This window comes from Scardinius erythrophthalmus (genome assembly GCF_964197995.2).
Source record: "Scardinius erythrophthalmus genome assembly, chromosome: 2".
Classification (NCBI taxonomy): Eukaryota; Metazoa; Chordata; class Actinopteri; order Cypriniformes; family Leuciscidae; genus Scardinius; species Scardinius erythrophthalmus.
In genome coordinates, this window is record NC_138222.1 from 67,806,616 (window position 1) to 67,820,209 (window position 13,594).

The 13,594-nt window shown below is 38.5% G+C and overlaps 2 protein-coding genes across 2 annotated transcripts; one reads left to right on the forward strand and one right to left on the reverse strand.

Annotated features, from left to right (window-relative positions):
* Positions 1 to 3,343: 3,343 nt before the first annotated feature.
* Positions 3,344 to 6,932, forward strand: LOC308705946 (C-type mannose receptor 2-like; the record flags this gene model as incomplete). The annotated part of the gene is made up of 4 exons (XM_081391265.1): positions 3,344 to 3,380; positions 3,473 to 3,805; positions 6,056 to 6,412; positions 6,577 to 6,932. The coding sequence occupies 4 exons, from the start codon at positions 3,344 to 3,346 to the stop codon at positions 6,930 to 6,932; spliced, it is 1,083 nt and encodes a 360-aa protein (XP_081247391.1).
* Positions 6,933 to 9,954: 3,022 nt separating this feature from the next.
* LOC308687426 (uncharacterized protein) lies at positions 9,955 to 12,787 on the reverse strand. The gene is made up of 5 exons (XM_081359981.1): positions 12,441 to 12,787; positions 12,169 to 12,290; positions 11,709 to 11,872; positions 11,485 to 11,617; positions 9,955 to 10,759 (listed from the first exon to the last, which is right to left on the reverse strand). The coding sequence occupies exons 1-4, from the start codon at positions 12,520 to 12,522 to the stop codon at positions 11,542 to 11,544; spliced, it is 444 nt and encodes a 147-aa protein (XP_081216107.1). The 5' UTR covers positions 12,523 to 12,787; the 3' UTR covers positions 9,955 to 10,759; positions 11,485 to 11,541.
* Between the last annotated feature and the right edge of the window lie 807 nt (positions 12,788 to 13,594).

Here is a 13,594-nt window from a genome sequence, read left to right on the forward strand (position 1 = left end):
GTCAATAACATGTACAATAACACACTGTTTCTGCTTCTGTTTCACGTCAGAGATGTAAATATTGTCCACCCTGAACGTCTAAATGTGGACCTAAACAAATGAGTGATGAGGATGTGTTAACATGCAAATGTGTTCATGTTCTATAAACTAAGAACAGCAGGAGTATGACACGAAACACAATAAGAATTTTCTAAATAAGACTAATTCTTAAAAATGTAACAATGTTTTAATGAACACATTCCAGCCAATCACAATTAAGTATTTAGATGGAGGAAATAAAGACTAATTTATTCTGAAACAGCAGAAGATGATGATATTATTTCAGTGGGATAATGAGTCTAATAATCTTTATTCACATTAGAAATGGACTTCAGGGGAATGAAAGCATGATATGAGCACTTTCATGTCTTTATCTCGTCTCTGTTGTGAATGTGACGGGTCTCAGCTTTCAGAAGAGGAAAAAAAGAAGCCTATAAATGAGTAAAAACGTTTCTATTTTTTTCCCAAAGAAAAAAGAATTGTCTTCCCCTCCTCTTCATTTTGTCTTTTTTAATGCCCCAAACTCTCTCACTGGTCAAACTCTCTCAATATTCACACTTTAAAGGCTATCAGTAACCAGTATCACCAGTCTTCACTACTGAACTCAACCCTTCTCTGTTCAGGTCAAACAGCAACAGATAAAAGTGGCCCAAAACAGAGAAACTCAAACATGGGGTCTGTCCAAATACACTTGGCCACACTGTAAAAAGTTTAACTATTATTTACTCAATTTTATTGGTGAAACATTTTTACACTCAAAAAAATTGAGTAAATTGTAAAGCTGTGAAATCAATGAAATATACTGTATGAATTGAGTAAATGCAAGTAAAAAAAATAAGTAAATCTGAGTAACTGCATCTGGTACATTAACAAATAAAATTGAGTAGAAATAATTTAACATTTAAACATTAAAAAAACAATATTTATGAGTAATATTAACTGTTTTTATTAATGAGTAATATTAACTTTTTTATTTTCTCTAAACCTTTGTAAAATAGTACTCCAGACAACCACCATTATACATTACATTGGCCTTTATTTTCAATGAGTACAGCAATACAGCACATTTTAGACTGTTTTTTTCATGTATACAATATTGCCTGCATTTAAACTTATTTAACAAGTAAAAATGAAATATTTAAACATTCAGGTAGCCAAATTCAAGTGTAATCAACCACTCTGTTATCCAATATCCACCGAATCTGCGCTGGTCCTCGTGCCGGAGACAGACTCGCGCTCTGCGGGTGAACTTTGAACTTCATACCGCCGTCCTGCGTTTCACTCACAGTCACTGTCTGAGGCACAGCCGAAAGATACTGCGAGCGACTGACATAACCTGCCAATAAACAAAATGTGATAGTTCTAAGGACATTTTATCATCCAAATGATAATAATTATATTCATTATCATTATGAAAGTCAGTCATGTGTTTATGCAAAGCGTTTCAATCACGCAAAAAGACAAACGCGGCTCTCGTCTCGTTTAGGTGTCGAATTACGCCTCTGTAGGCTATGTTGTTTTGCATTAAATATGATTTAAAGCACAGTAATGATTTTATAGATAAAATAAAACATACACCAACCTGAATTTCACAGTGAAAATGCACCAAATCTGCGACGCTGAGAAGAGAGCTGTTGTTCTGGAGACTGGAGAGTTCAAACAGCCACGCTCACTCCAACCGTCGAGTTTTCGTCACGTCAGAGGGTGGGGGAGGGGGAGGGGGGGGGGGCATTGTTTTAATTGAGTAAACTTACTCAATTTTAAGAGCGTGTTAAATATATTAATAATATTGATTTGAATTAAGTAATTTTTTTGTTTCTTGAAACAGATCAGTTTAATTAAACATTCTCAAATATTTTGATAGAAATTTCACATATATATTAAGTATATTATAAAGAAATAATTGGTTAGTCAAATACTAAATTATTTTATTGAAAAAAACTTAAATATATCTGTAAATTTTAGCTAAAATTAACTGTTGGATTTTTACTCAATTATTTTGGTATGTTTAACTCAAACAATCAAGTAAACGATATACAGAGATTTTATTAAGTTAATAAAGTAAAACATTTCTGTAATATTTACTAAGCCACAGAATAATTTTTTACAGTGCACTAGAGAGTATGTGCAAGCTACAGGAAATAAGTGAGCACATTTTACTGGTGCAAACATGAGTATGTGTATTTTGTCATTTGTACAACATTTGCAACTGCTTTTTATCACTTAATTAAAAGCACCATCATTACTAGTAAACTGTGTTACATAGGCACTGCTGTACAGACACTTAGAGGATTATTTAAACACTTAATAAACACTTGCATTTTTACAACACCATAAGTGTGTCAAATTAGGTAATCAAAAGTACTACTGTCATGATTCCTGTCTTGTGTTCCCCTTGTCTTGTGTGGATTTTTGTTATTTCCTGTCCTGTGCCATGTTTTGTAGTCCTTTGTAGTTTTTCTTGTTTATTAGTCTCCCCAGGTGTTTCTGATTAACCATGCCCCCTTGTTATCTTGTCTAGCTTGTTTGCCTGTGTATTTAAAACTCTGTGCTTCAGTTGTTGTTTGTCGGTCGTTGTAGCTGTTTCCATGTTTCTGTCCTGAGTTCTATGTTCCATTGTTTGCCCTGGTTTTCCTGTTTCATTAAATTAAGTGCTTGCATATGGATTATCTCTATCTGCTTCATTCCTGCCTCTTCGTAACATCTACACACACTTGAACACTTGGCCAAATACAAGGAAAAATCTATAGTAGACAAATGGTGAAGTGCAAAGATGGCAAGTGTGGATGGACGACGATTTCAAGATGATCAGGGATGAAACACGAGTTATGCAGTCCAGCAATATCATTAAAGCAGTGTTTAGTTGTGAATGTCCAAATAATCTTTTGATTCCATAAGGTCCATATTATAGACTAATACTGACTGACACAGAAGCCAATATGCAAATAAAGGGAAAGACAAGGGTGGACAAATACACAAATATAGAGGAAGTAAAATATGAATTAGGGGTTTTCAGAGAAATACACAAATGATGTGATGAGCTGAATGAGGGATGAGAGCAGATATAATAATAGCGTAGTGTAAATCTGCAGACAGAAACATCAGACTCAGGACAGAAACACATGACCTCTAAAGTTCATTCTTCAAACACAATTACACTTTCAGATGTTAATATTGTCTGAATGATTATGTACAGTGAATTCATCCTGCTGTTCAGATACTAAATGAAATGGTCATTTTTTACTCCAAAATGAATCTGGGAATGTTTGATTTCTGAGTTTTTCTCTGTGTTTCTTCCTCAGAAATGGACCAAACTCTATATTTGATTCTTCTTCTCATTGGTGAGTGTGTTTGTTGTATTATTTATGGTTTATAGTTTCATCAGGTTTGACCCTGTTATGAAAAGCATTAAATCAAACGCTCTCTTTCACAGCTCTCTGCTCCGTATCTGAATGTGTTCAGCGTCAGTATCACTTTATAAATGTGTTGAAGACCTGGACTGAAGCTCAGAGATTCTGCAGAGAGAATTACACAGATCTGGCCACCGTTGACAACATGAACGAGCTGAAGAAGAGTGTGAATGGTGGACGTGTCTGGATTGGGCTGCAGAGGAAATGGCAGTGGTCTTCAGGTGAACCTGCGCTCTATCTGAACTGGGGATCTGGACAACCTGATGGCAAAGATGAGTGTGCTATGATGAGAAATGGACAATGGCATGATGCGTCATGTAGTGACAGCCTGACTTTCATTTGCAATTCATCTAACAGTAAGTGCAGCTCCATACAATCACAATAAACATTCATTTATAAAAGATACACCATATTCTGTACTGTAAAATCTAATTAGTTAGACTTACTTAAAAGCATGCAAACCAACTGCCTTAAAAAAAGAAAGAAAAAAAAAGTGAAACGTGAAATAGGGATAGTATGTTGTACTGACAATAGCTTAGTTATACAGTAGTTCAGTTATATAAGAGTTCCAGTAAAAATAACCGGGAGTACTTTATAATTTACATGGCTACTGGACAACCTGAAGGCAGAGATTGTGGAATAATGTCAAATGGACAATTTCATGATTTGTCATGTAGTGATACTCGTCATTTCGTCTGCAACAACAGTGAGTGCAGCTATTTAAAACTACCGTTCATTTATAGATGCACCATATACCAAATATGACGGCTCCAAGACAGTTTCTACTAACACACACAGTCTTAACCTATAAATTAAAGGTAGAGTAGGCAATTTCAGAGAGGCCAGCAATATCAAGCTAGCTTTGAAAGCATGAGATCCCACTTTTCCTTCAGAGTCTCCAAAGCCACGGCTCCTTTAAAACACAAGAACACACAGCAGAGTCGGCTAAGCGTCACAAGCAAGGTTATAATCATAAACGAAAACAAACTAAAAAATGAAAACTAGGTGGGAAAAACATTGTCATTAACTGAAATAAAAAGAAAAACAAGGCATTACAAAAAAAACGATAACTAATGAAATCTGTAATGTGTGTTTGGCAAAACTAACTAAAATAAAATAATACAGTAAATGTCCTTAGTTTTCGTCTGTGTCAATGTCTTTCATAGAGCAAATAACGTTCAGCGTTCAGCTGCATTTCCTTTCCCTGCTCTCCCTCCGTCTCTGTCACTCACGCGCACACACACACACACGCGCGCACACACACACACACACACACACACACACACACAGCCCCTCCCCTCCGTGCACACCGCGTCTCCATGAAAACGAGTGTTCGATGAAAGCAAGTTTGCTAAAGGTCGGTATCTCGTGAACACCTTTACATAATCACACATTAAAAAGTCTTAGAAAGTTAACTAGTCGCAAGTTTGAGGTAAAAGCTAACACTAAAACTAATAAAAAACTAAACTAAAACTAAGCATTTTCAAAAAAAAATAAAAAATAAACTTTAAAAACTATTTATAATTCAACTGAATTTGAAAAGAAAAAGTCAAAATTAAATAAAAACTAATAAAAAATGCAAAACTATAATAACCTTGGTCACAAGAGACTGTAACTACCTCATGTCTCAAACCACATAATGTAATTGTCACAGTGGATTGCAGGAAGGCAGTCTGAGACGAGGATGTATTTCCAAAACGAAGGTTTATTTGTAATTAAACACAGGGCGGCAGACACACACACCAAGGCTCAATCCCAATTCACCCCTTGGCCCTAGCCCTTGCCCCTACCCCTCCGTTTTGCGCGTTCCCGTGAAGGGGTAGGGCTGTCTCGATTCTCTTTTGGTTGGAGGGGTAGGGGTAAGGGGAAGGGCCAGATAGCCCTTGAAACGAAGATTTTTCGTGACCACACTTCAAAAGAAGGGGTATGAGAAATGTCCCTGCATACACCGGCTACAAAGGCAACATGACTGCCAATAATCGTTTTCTTTATGTCACATTCAATCTTGTGTTCATATTTACGGTCATGTTCTTCAAATAAACAGTTGCAAAAAAATCGCTAAAGTCCGTTAACAATATGACGCGTCTAAAAAGCAAAAGTTTGAAGCGAAGTGGATGCGCGAATGAGGCGAATTCGCATCCACCACACCGCGCTAAACGCCTCATTCGCGCTGCAAGACCTCCAGACGTGCGTAAACGTGTCTTAACATTCAAATCACTCGCGCCAGACGCTCTATTCGTGTTTGGTGTGAACACAACATTCTTCAGAAGAAAAATGCAAAAAAATAGCTGTAACTCACGCAAGACTACAGCTGACGACGGCATCTTGGAAGTTTGTGATAAACATTGGCGCATCTCCTGTGACGTAGGCGCTAGCAACGACGTATAATGACGTGTAACGGTGCAGTAGTGGTGTCCCATTTCTTAGGGGAATATTTTCATCCCTACGCCTTGCCACTCTGTTTCAAGGGGCAAGGGTAAGGGGTAGGCGAAGGGTTAGGGGTAGGCAAAGGGGTATAAAATAGAATTGGGATTAGGCCTAAGGGCCAATCTCATTTCTCTGTCTTCCCCCTTCCCCTTCCCCTTCCCTTTTTTTTCTTCATACAGCGAACACAGGACTCGTCTTTGTCAATCAGACGATGAAGAACTGGAGAGATGCTCAGAGTTTCTGCAGAAAGAATCACACTGATCTGGTCAGTGTGAGGAACCAGAATGAGAATCAACAGGTTATGAATTTCATTAATGGTCTTAAGTTATCCGGATCACGGATCTGGATCGGTCTGTTCAGAGACAGAGACTCATGGCAGTGGTCAGATCAGAGTGACTCCTCTTTCAGATACTGGGCCTCTGGTGAACCTAATAATAGTGGAGGTGATGAAAACTGTACAGCGATTGAACACAATGATCTGAGACAGTGGATAGACATCTCTTGCAACCACCAATTTCCTTTTGTGTGTCATGAAGGTGAGCAGATCCTCACAAACACACACAATCCATCCATCACCTCCAGATATCTTAAAGTTCACGCTACATGTCTGACATGACAGATTCCTCCACAGTGTTTGTTCTGCATGTTGTTTTTGATCAGTCTCTCTCTAGTTTTTGCTTGTGGTTTGTTTTGTGTCCAGATAAACTGATTCTGATCAACGAGACTCTGACGTGGCCTGAAGCTCTGAGATACTGCAGACAGAATTATACGGATCTGGTCTCGGTTCATTCAGTCGAGATGCAGGAGGAGGTGATGAATGTGGTTAAACGTGCGTCTACTGAGGCGGTGTGGTTGGGTTTACGTCACTCCCATATTTTGGGCATCTGGTACTGGGTGAGCGGAGAGACCGTGTGCTATCAGAACTGGGCTCCAGGAGAGGAGAACTGTGTGTCTGGAGTAAGATCTGGAGCAGTTCAGTCTGGAGGAGATCAGCGCTGGATCAGCCGTCCTGAACACGACAAACTCAACTTCATCTGCAGCAGATCTGAGGAGTGAAGGATGTGTTTGTGTTCAACTGGTGAATGTTTTTTTAACTGGCTAAAACCTTTTTGTATTGTTTTAATCATCAGATAATGTGCTTGTATCAGTACAATGAAATTAATTTATGTTATTTAGAAGTATCATATGAGTCTTTTTAATATCAATGTAATGTTCTTTGGGTATTTAAAATACTAATGTGCACTATATGTTTTAAAGACCCCATGACATCAGCATGAGTTTTTATTTGTGACTGTTCAGTCAAACATACTTACTGTTAAATAGAAAGTAGAAGATCATGATTCGAGGATGTGGCTCAAAGCATATTGACTGATTAAAATAAAAGCAAAGCACAAGCTCGTTCTGCATGTGTTCAGGCCGCCCATAGGGGGATCTCACTCACAGAATGTAGAAATAGTGTCAGCCATCTTTTTTTTTTAAAGGGTAACTAAACCCCTGGTCAGAGCCTGACTCCACCCACTGGCAATATTTGAAAAATGCTGGAAAAGTAGGCAGAGCCCAGTGGAGAGGGGGCGTGCATCTGAGACTTATGGGGATGGCTAGTGCCTACGTCATCGTAGCCAAATACGTCACTTCCGTGTCCAAACCGAATTGGGCTAGAATGGTGCAGTGCTGTGTCCCAAGTTGTAACAACAGAAATGATGTCAATAAAACGATTAGTTACTACCGCTTTCCTTTGCATGACAACGAGAAGAGGAGATGGCTTAAACTGATACGGTAAGCTGGATATCTAACCATGAAAAATACATTTAAGTGCGGGCTAGCGCCAGTATTTGCGCTAAACGTTAGCCGAGATAACGTTACCTGTTGCTGTTAACGATGGAGTGGGGCCACATAAAATAATCGAGATTAAAGTCATTATTTACGGGAATAAAGTTGCCATTTACTAGTTTAATGTGACTGAGTTTAAAGTCGTTATTTATGAGAATCAACTAGCTAGTTATTTATGAAAAGTCATATTGTAAGATATTAAACTTTTTTACAAAAAACAAACATTTTACAAGAATGAACGAGATTAATTACGAGATATACGTAATATTTTACAGAATTAAGTCGTTTACAAGTCCTTTTTTTAGATTTACGTGACAATTTACCAGAATAAAGTCAGTATTTACATTTTTGAGAATGAAGCCATTAACAATATAAAAGTCACTATTTATGTATATACAGTTGCCAAATTGTGTTGCTTTTGTGGAACAGGGGTGAGAGGGACAAGGGTTCTGCATTGGCAGAACCTACTTCTTTTTGTTTATCGCCACAGAGTTCTTTATGTAATGTTTTTTTCTTTTATCCAGGCGTAAAGATTTCACACCTAACTACAACTCAAGGGTCTGTGGATGGCATTTTCCACATGGCAAAGCAGCGGGGCCCACACGGTTTGCCTGGAATGAGGGAAAGGCTTTTCCTCACATCAGCCAGCCGACCAAACGGCAAAAGAAAATGCTCCCGGCGACTGTAGAGGACGAAGGAGGAGCTGAACCAGGCCCAAGTCACCTTGACACTGCTCAGAAGACCCCAAGTAGTTCAAGTGTTTTGGTGCTTGAAATTGAGAATAAGATGCTCAGAAAAGAAAATGACAAACTGAAGAAAGAATTGGAGAAACAAAAACAAACATTTTCATTTAGTCAAATATCCTCCCACCCAGACATAGTCAACTATTACACTGGCTTGCCAGATGCTGCCACAGTCTTATTTTTGGAGACCCTTCTTTCCAAATTTGATCTCCAGTATCACTTTGATTGGAACGTCCAAAAAATGCCCTTAATCGATCAGCTGCTCTTGACTTTGATGAAACTCCGACTGAATTGTGGTCTTGTTGACCTTTCTGTGAGGTTTAACTGCTGCCGGGCCACAGTCACCAACATCTTTATCACCATCTCCAGTGCCCTGTATGACATTTTGTATGTCGGCATGATGGAAAACAAAATTCCTTCCAGATTCAAGAACCAAACCTCCCTGCCACATTGCTTCCAACCATTTCCCAATTGTCGGATTGTGCTCGACTGTACTGAAGTACCTGTGTCCAACACAGAAAGTTTGGACACCCAAAGTCATCTGTACAGTCATTACAAAGGAGGTACCACGCTTAAGGCTCTGATTGGTGTGGCACCTAATGGATTCATTACCTTCGCCAGTGACTTGTATGGTGGAAGCACATCGGACAAAGCAATAACAGCAGACTGCGGAGTACTTCAACAGCTAGAAGCAGGTGACATGGTGATGGCTGACAAGGGCTTCACTATTCGTGACATTTTACCTGCAGGTGTTTCACTGAACATCCCAACATTCCTTGTCAACGGACAGTTCACAATGGAGGAAATCAACCACAACAGACTTATTGCCAGTGCAAGAGTTCATGTGGAGCGTTCTATTCAGCGCCTGAAAACATTTCACATTTTGTCATACATTCCGTACCAGTATAAAAAGCATGCAAACAAGATACTGAAAGTGTGTGTTTCTCTCACAAATTTACAGACACCCATCCTCCGTGAAATAGCATGAATTTCCTCTCACTGTTTGCCACAATGCCATCATCAGCATTGAATTTTTCTTTAACTGTATTCCATATGAACTGTATCAATGTTGTTTTTTACTTGCTAATCAATTTTCCTAAACTCACATGTTAAATGTTATATTTTTTAAAGGTTTGTTATACATATTATCAACACAACTGTGTTTGATCCTCCATAAGCTGAATGAATAATTTTGTTCCGTTTGACAGCCTGGATGCAACTGAAGCTGAACAAGACAATTAAAAAGTCTTCACACTGATTATGTTGCTCCCACTCAATTTATTTGAACTGCATGTTACTGCTTTTCTTTTTCTTTTTTAGAATAAATAAAACAACAAAACACACAAACATCATTTTAACTGGTACAAATGCACAGATATTGATATATACAAATTGGGAGAGGCTACAACATTCAAACTGAAAATAATGCTTTAGAACTAGGAATGTCAAGATTAACTGATTTTTACAATAACCGCAGTCCATAAATCCACTCAAACGCATGAAGTCAATGGCAGGTTCATAAGTTAAATGTGAAAATCTTATTTTCATAGCGGCCAAAGGAAGAGTTAAAAAAAAAAGGATCATGTGCAGCCGCGTTTGTCACGTAAAAATGGACATGAACCGTGTAAGCACATGGAAAGACATAGATCTTTCAAAAACATCCACATAAATCTGCTTTCTTATAGCTAGCTAGGTAGGTATAGGTATTGCTAATAATGATAATAATAATAATAATAATAATGATATTCTACTGCCTATTTATAAGTTTACTTTTTATTATATTACTTTTTTATATATATTTGAATCCTGACATCCCTATTTAGAACATGTAAACAAATGCAGGGTTAATCATTTAATATCGGAGAGAATATGGGGCAGGAAAATGTCCTTATAAAATATTTCTAAAACACTAATGTTGTTTGCCCAAGCTGGATCTTTATGGATGAACAGAATTACAACATCCAGCGGAGTCCATACCACCAGGTGGCATGTGCCAGCTCCCGTAAGGTACAGGTTGCCCTGAATTTGATGCCAGTAGTTGTGAGTCGGCTTCATTTTCAGTAGGCCAGTAACTTCATCCAGTTTGAGATAAAAGTCCTTTGCCTCTGCTGCCTGAATTATGGTCTTGTTTCTGGCTGCATAAGGACATTTCCCCTCAATGATGCAGTCAGCAGATACTGTCCCATCTGGAGAGCCACCAAGCAGGCCACTGTCAGAGAGAAACACTCCGCTCTCCTGGATGGTCACACCAGTGCGCTTCATGTACTCTTCTTTAGCCTTTGGCTCATGAACGATTCCCCAATCACAAGCCTGGGGGTTGAAAGGGAATTTCATACACAATGGCATCACAAGGTGCTTTATAAAGGGAGAGAAGGAAAGAAATATCAGCCCAACCCTTGTAGTACAATCTTTGTTTACACTTGTTTGATTTAAAAATTACCCTAGGGTCTCTATGTGGGTTTTTTTCTGCCACCAAAGGGTGATATGTAGAACTAATTGACAATAACCTTCACTGTATTTGAGAGTAAAAACATTTTTGGTGAAGAAACTTAATTGTACATAAATTTTGAATATGTGATAAAAAATAATGTAAACGGTCTAAAATACACTGTGGGCAAATGTACAACCCTTTCAAACCTAGTTTTGGCTGTTTAAAAGCCACAACCATTACAGCTGAAAAAACCTCTGATAAAAAAATTTGATCAACCTTTTTTCCCCAAACACTATTCATCAAGCTCAGACCTGATCAAAACAATTATTTTTTTGTTTTTAAATAATGGATTTTAACCTTGTGAATGCCTTTCATATGTGATTTCACTGCAGTGTCATGGTTGAATGAAAAATTGTGGTTATAATGGGAGTTGCTGGGGAGTATTACTTAAAATTTGATGCTGCAGAAAAAGTAATGTGCCAAAGCAGATGTTTTCACAAGTCTTTGGAAGATCCAGGAGTGTGATAGCATATAACAAATATAACTAAGGATATGTTTTATTACAGTACCCAAGGGTTAAAAGAACTTTGTGTCCATCACTTACATGAGCTCCTTGCTTGAAGTTGTAATGACCAAGCAGCGTTTTGAATAATGAAGGAGGCTAAGAGTTCCTCTTCACTGCCGCCAACACAAGACCAAAGTTGCTGGCTGTAACTCTCTTCTTGCGATATGCCATCCTGTTATAAAGAAACACACAACAGTTAACCTCACAGTCACTAATGACTTTTAGTACACATGAAATCAATCGATCCTTGTATGTATTATTACCATAAGTCATTCTGAGTTTGCCCAACTGTGGCCCTCTCGATGGCTTCCTTTTGTTGTGGGCTCACAGCAAGGGATGAAAGGAGATGTTGAGCTTTGTCCTCACAATACCCGGAGTTGGCCAATATCCCATCAAAAGTTTTGACGTGATGGCAGGGGTCAAAAGTCTGTCCCAACAAATATCATTGAATCAGAATAACAACAATTAGATCCCTTCATGTCAACATTGTTCACAGACATACATATATTGAGTTGCCTTGTGTACGAAATGCGCGGTTTGAATAAAGTTAAAATTAAAGTCTGAACAGGTTTATGTCTGATTTGCAATTTAAATCTGTGGATATGTCAAACTAAATTTACCATCTTACTAGGGATATCGTCAATCTTTGTAACTGATTTAATGTTGTGTACATGTGAAGTTTCTGATAAAGCAGGACATGAAACAACAAAACACAAGTCAAACCTGAGGCAGTGCAGGAGGTTCTGGAGCTAATATCCAACCCAGACCTGTAAAACGGTCAAGCTGTGCCAGAGATGACGATGCCCATTCTCTGTCCTCCGGGGTGACAGGGCGTTTAATTCCAGCTGAAAAAATAGCATAAAGGATATGTTGGTAACTGCTATCTAACCCAGGCTTAGATTTTACTATGAAAAGAAAACATATGGTCATTGTTTTTCCAATGATAACAAAACAGAAAGCATGACAGATATTTCCAAGTTACTCGAAGAACTAACCTTGTGATGTGGAAGGTGCAATCACAGACACTTTCTTGGCCGTGATTTGCTCTGTTTTGGGTGTCGTGGGCCTCTTCCACATACACTCGACATCCGTGCGGGTGAAGTTCTTCTCAGCCCAAATGAGGAGGGCTGCAACATGGTGGCACTTGGACCTCCCGATGGCACAAGAGCAAGAACTTGCCTTCACTTCCTGTCCCTCAACGTGTACCTGAGTGAAATCAACTTTGCTAACCCTCACAAAAAACTCTTAACAATGCTAAGAGGCAAAGCTTTGTAGTGCACTCTGTAAGCCTGCACTGCTAACTTTTTTTTATTATAGTATGTTTATTTTTTTATTGTTTATACTTTTTGCCCCCTGAAGTCTGGTAGTCACTGTATAAGATACCTCCTATATTTACTATTTAATTGTTCGTTTCCTGTCTATTCTGCACACCCTGAGTGTTTTCTTGAGAGCTGAATGTAACAAGTGAATTGTGAGATCAATAAAGGTTTTTCTTATCTTTGTGTTGCACTAGGTGGAGCCAACAACTAGTTAGGTAACGTCTAATCTGTATTGGGCGAGCAATACTTTTCCAGAGTTTTAAGTTGTCAACAAACTATAGGTACTTATTCTAACATAGCTAAGTACAATAGTTAAAGTTACACTTGTACAGTAAAGTTAGCTTGGTGGCCGACAGCCTTATGTTAGCGAGGTAACGGTAGCTACTAAAAACTTGTAACGTTTGAACCGTGACAAATGTACAATCTTTTTATGGTAAAGGGCGACAGCTTAATGTTTGATTAACAATTTGTTTTATGCTCATATAAAACAACAAAAGTCATAGAAATTTGTGCCATTTGACGAGTCACTCAAGAGTCGGGACCTCACCTCAACCTCGTAAACTTTACTTTTCATTGAAGCCTGTACTTTCCCTTTCAGACTTCCACCTGCCAGCACACTAACATTTACAACTCTGTTGGAGTTGTACGAGTTCAAACCCTTTTTCACGGACTTTGGGGTGTCCGCAAAATACGATGTCACCGTAAAAAAAGTGACCGGTTCCTTAGCTACTGCCATTGTGTTTACATTAGACGCAGCGGCTTGGACACGGAAGTGATGTCGTGACGTCACACTAGCCATCCCCATCTCTCTGCAGGCAAGGGCGTGGTTA

What these genes read in the sequence shown, in the direction of transcription:
- LOC308687426 (XM_081359981.1), bottom strand. Translation starts at nt 12,522, where the DNA reads ATGTGGAAGAGGCCCACGACACCCAAAACAGAGCAAATCACGGCCAAG. An exon ending in TGCACCTTCCACATCACAAG is followed by an intron (nt 12,291 to 12,440) that starts GTTAGTTCTTCG and finishes CTATTTTTTCAG; the next exon opens with CTGGAATTAAACGCCCTGTC. An exon ending in CAAACTCAGAATGACTTATG is followed by an intron (nt 11,618 to 11,708) that starts GTAATAATACAT and finishes TCTTTATAACAG; the next exon opens with GATGGCATATCGCAAGAAGA.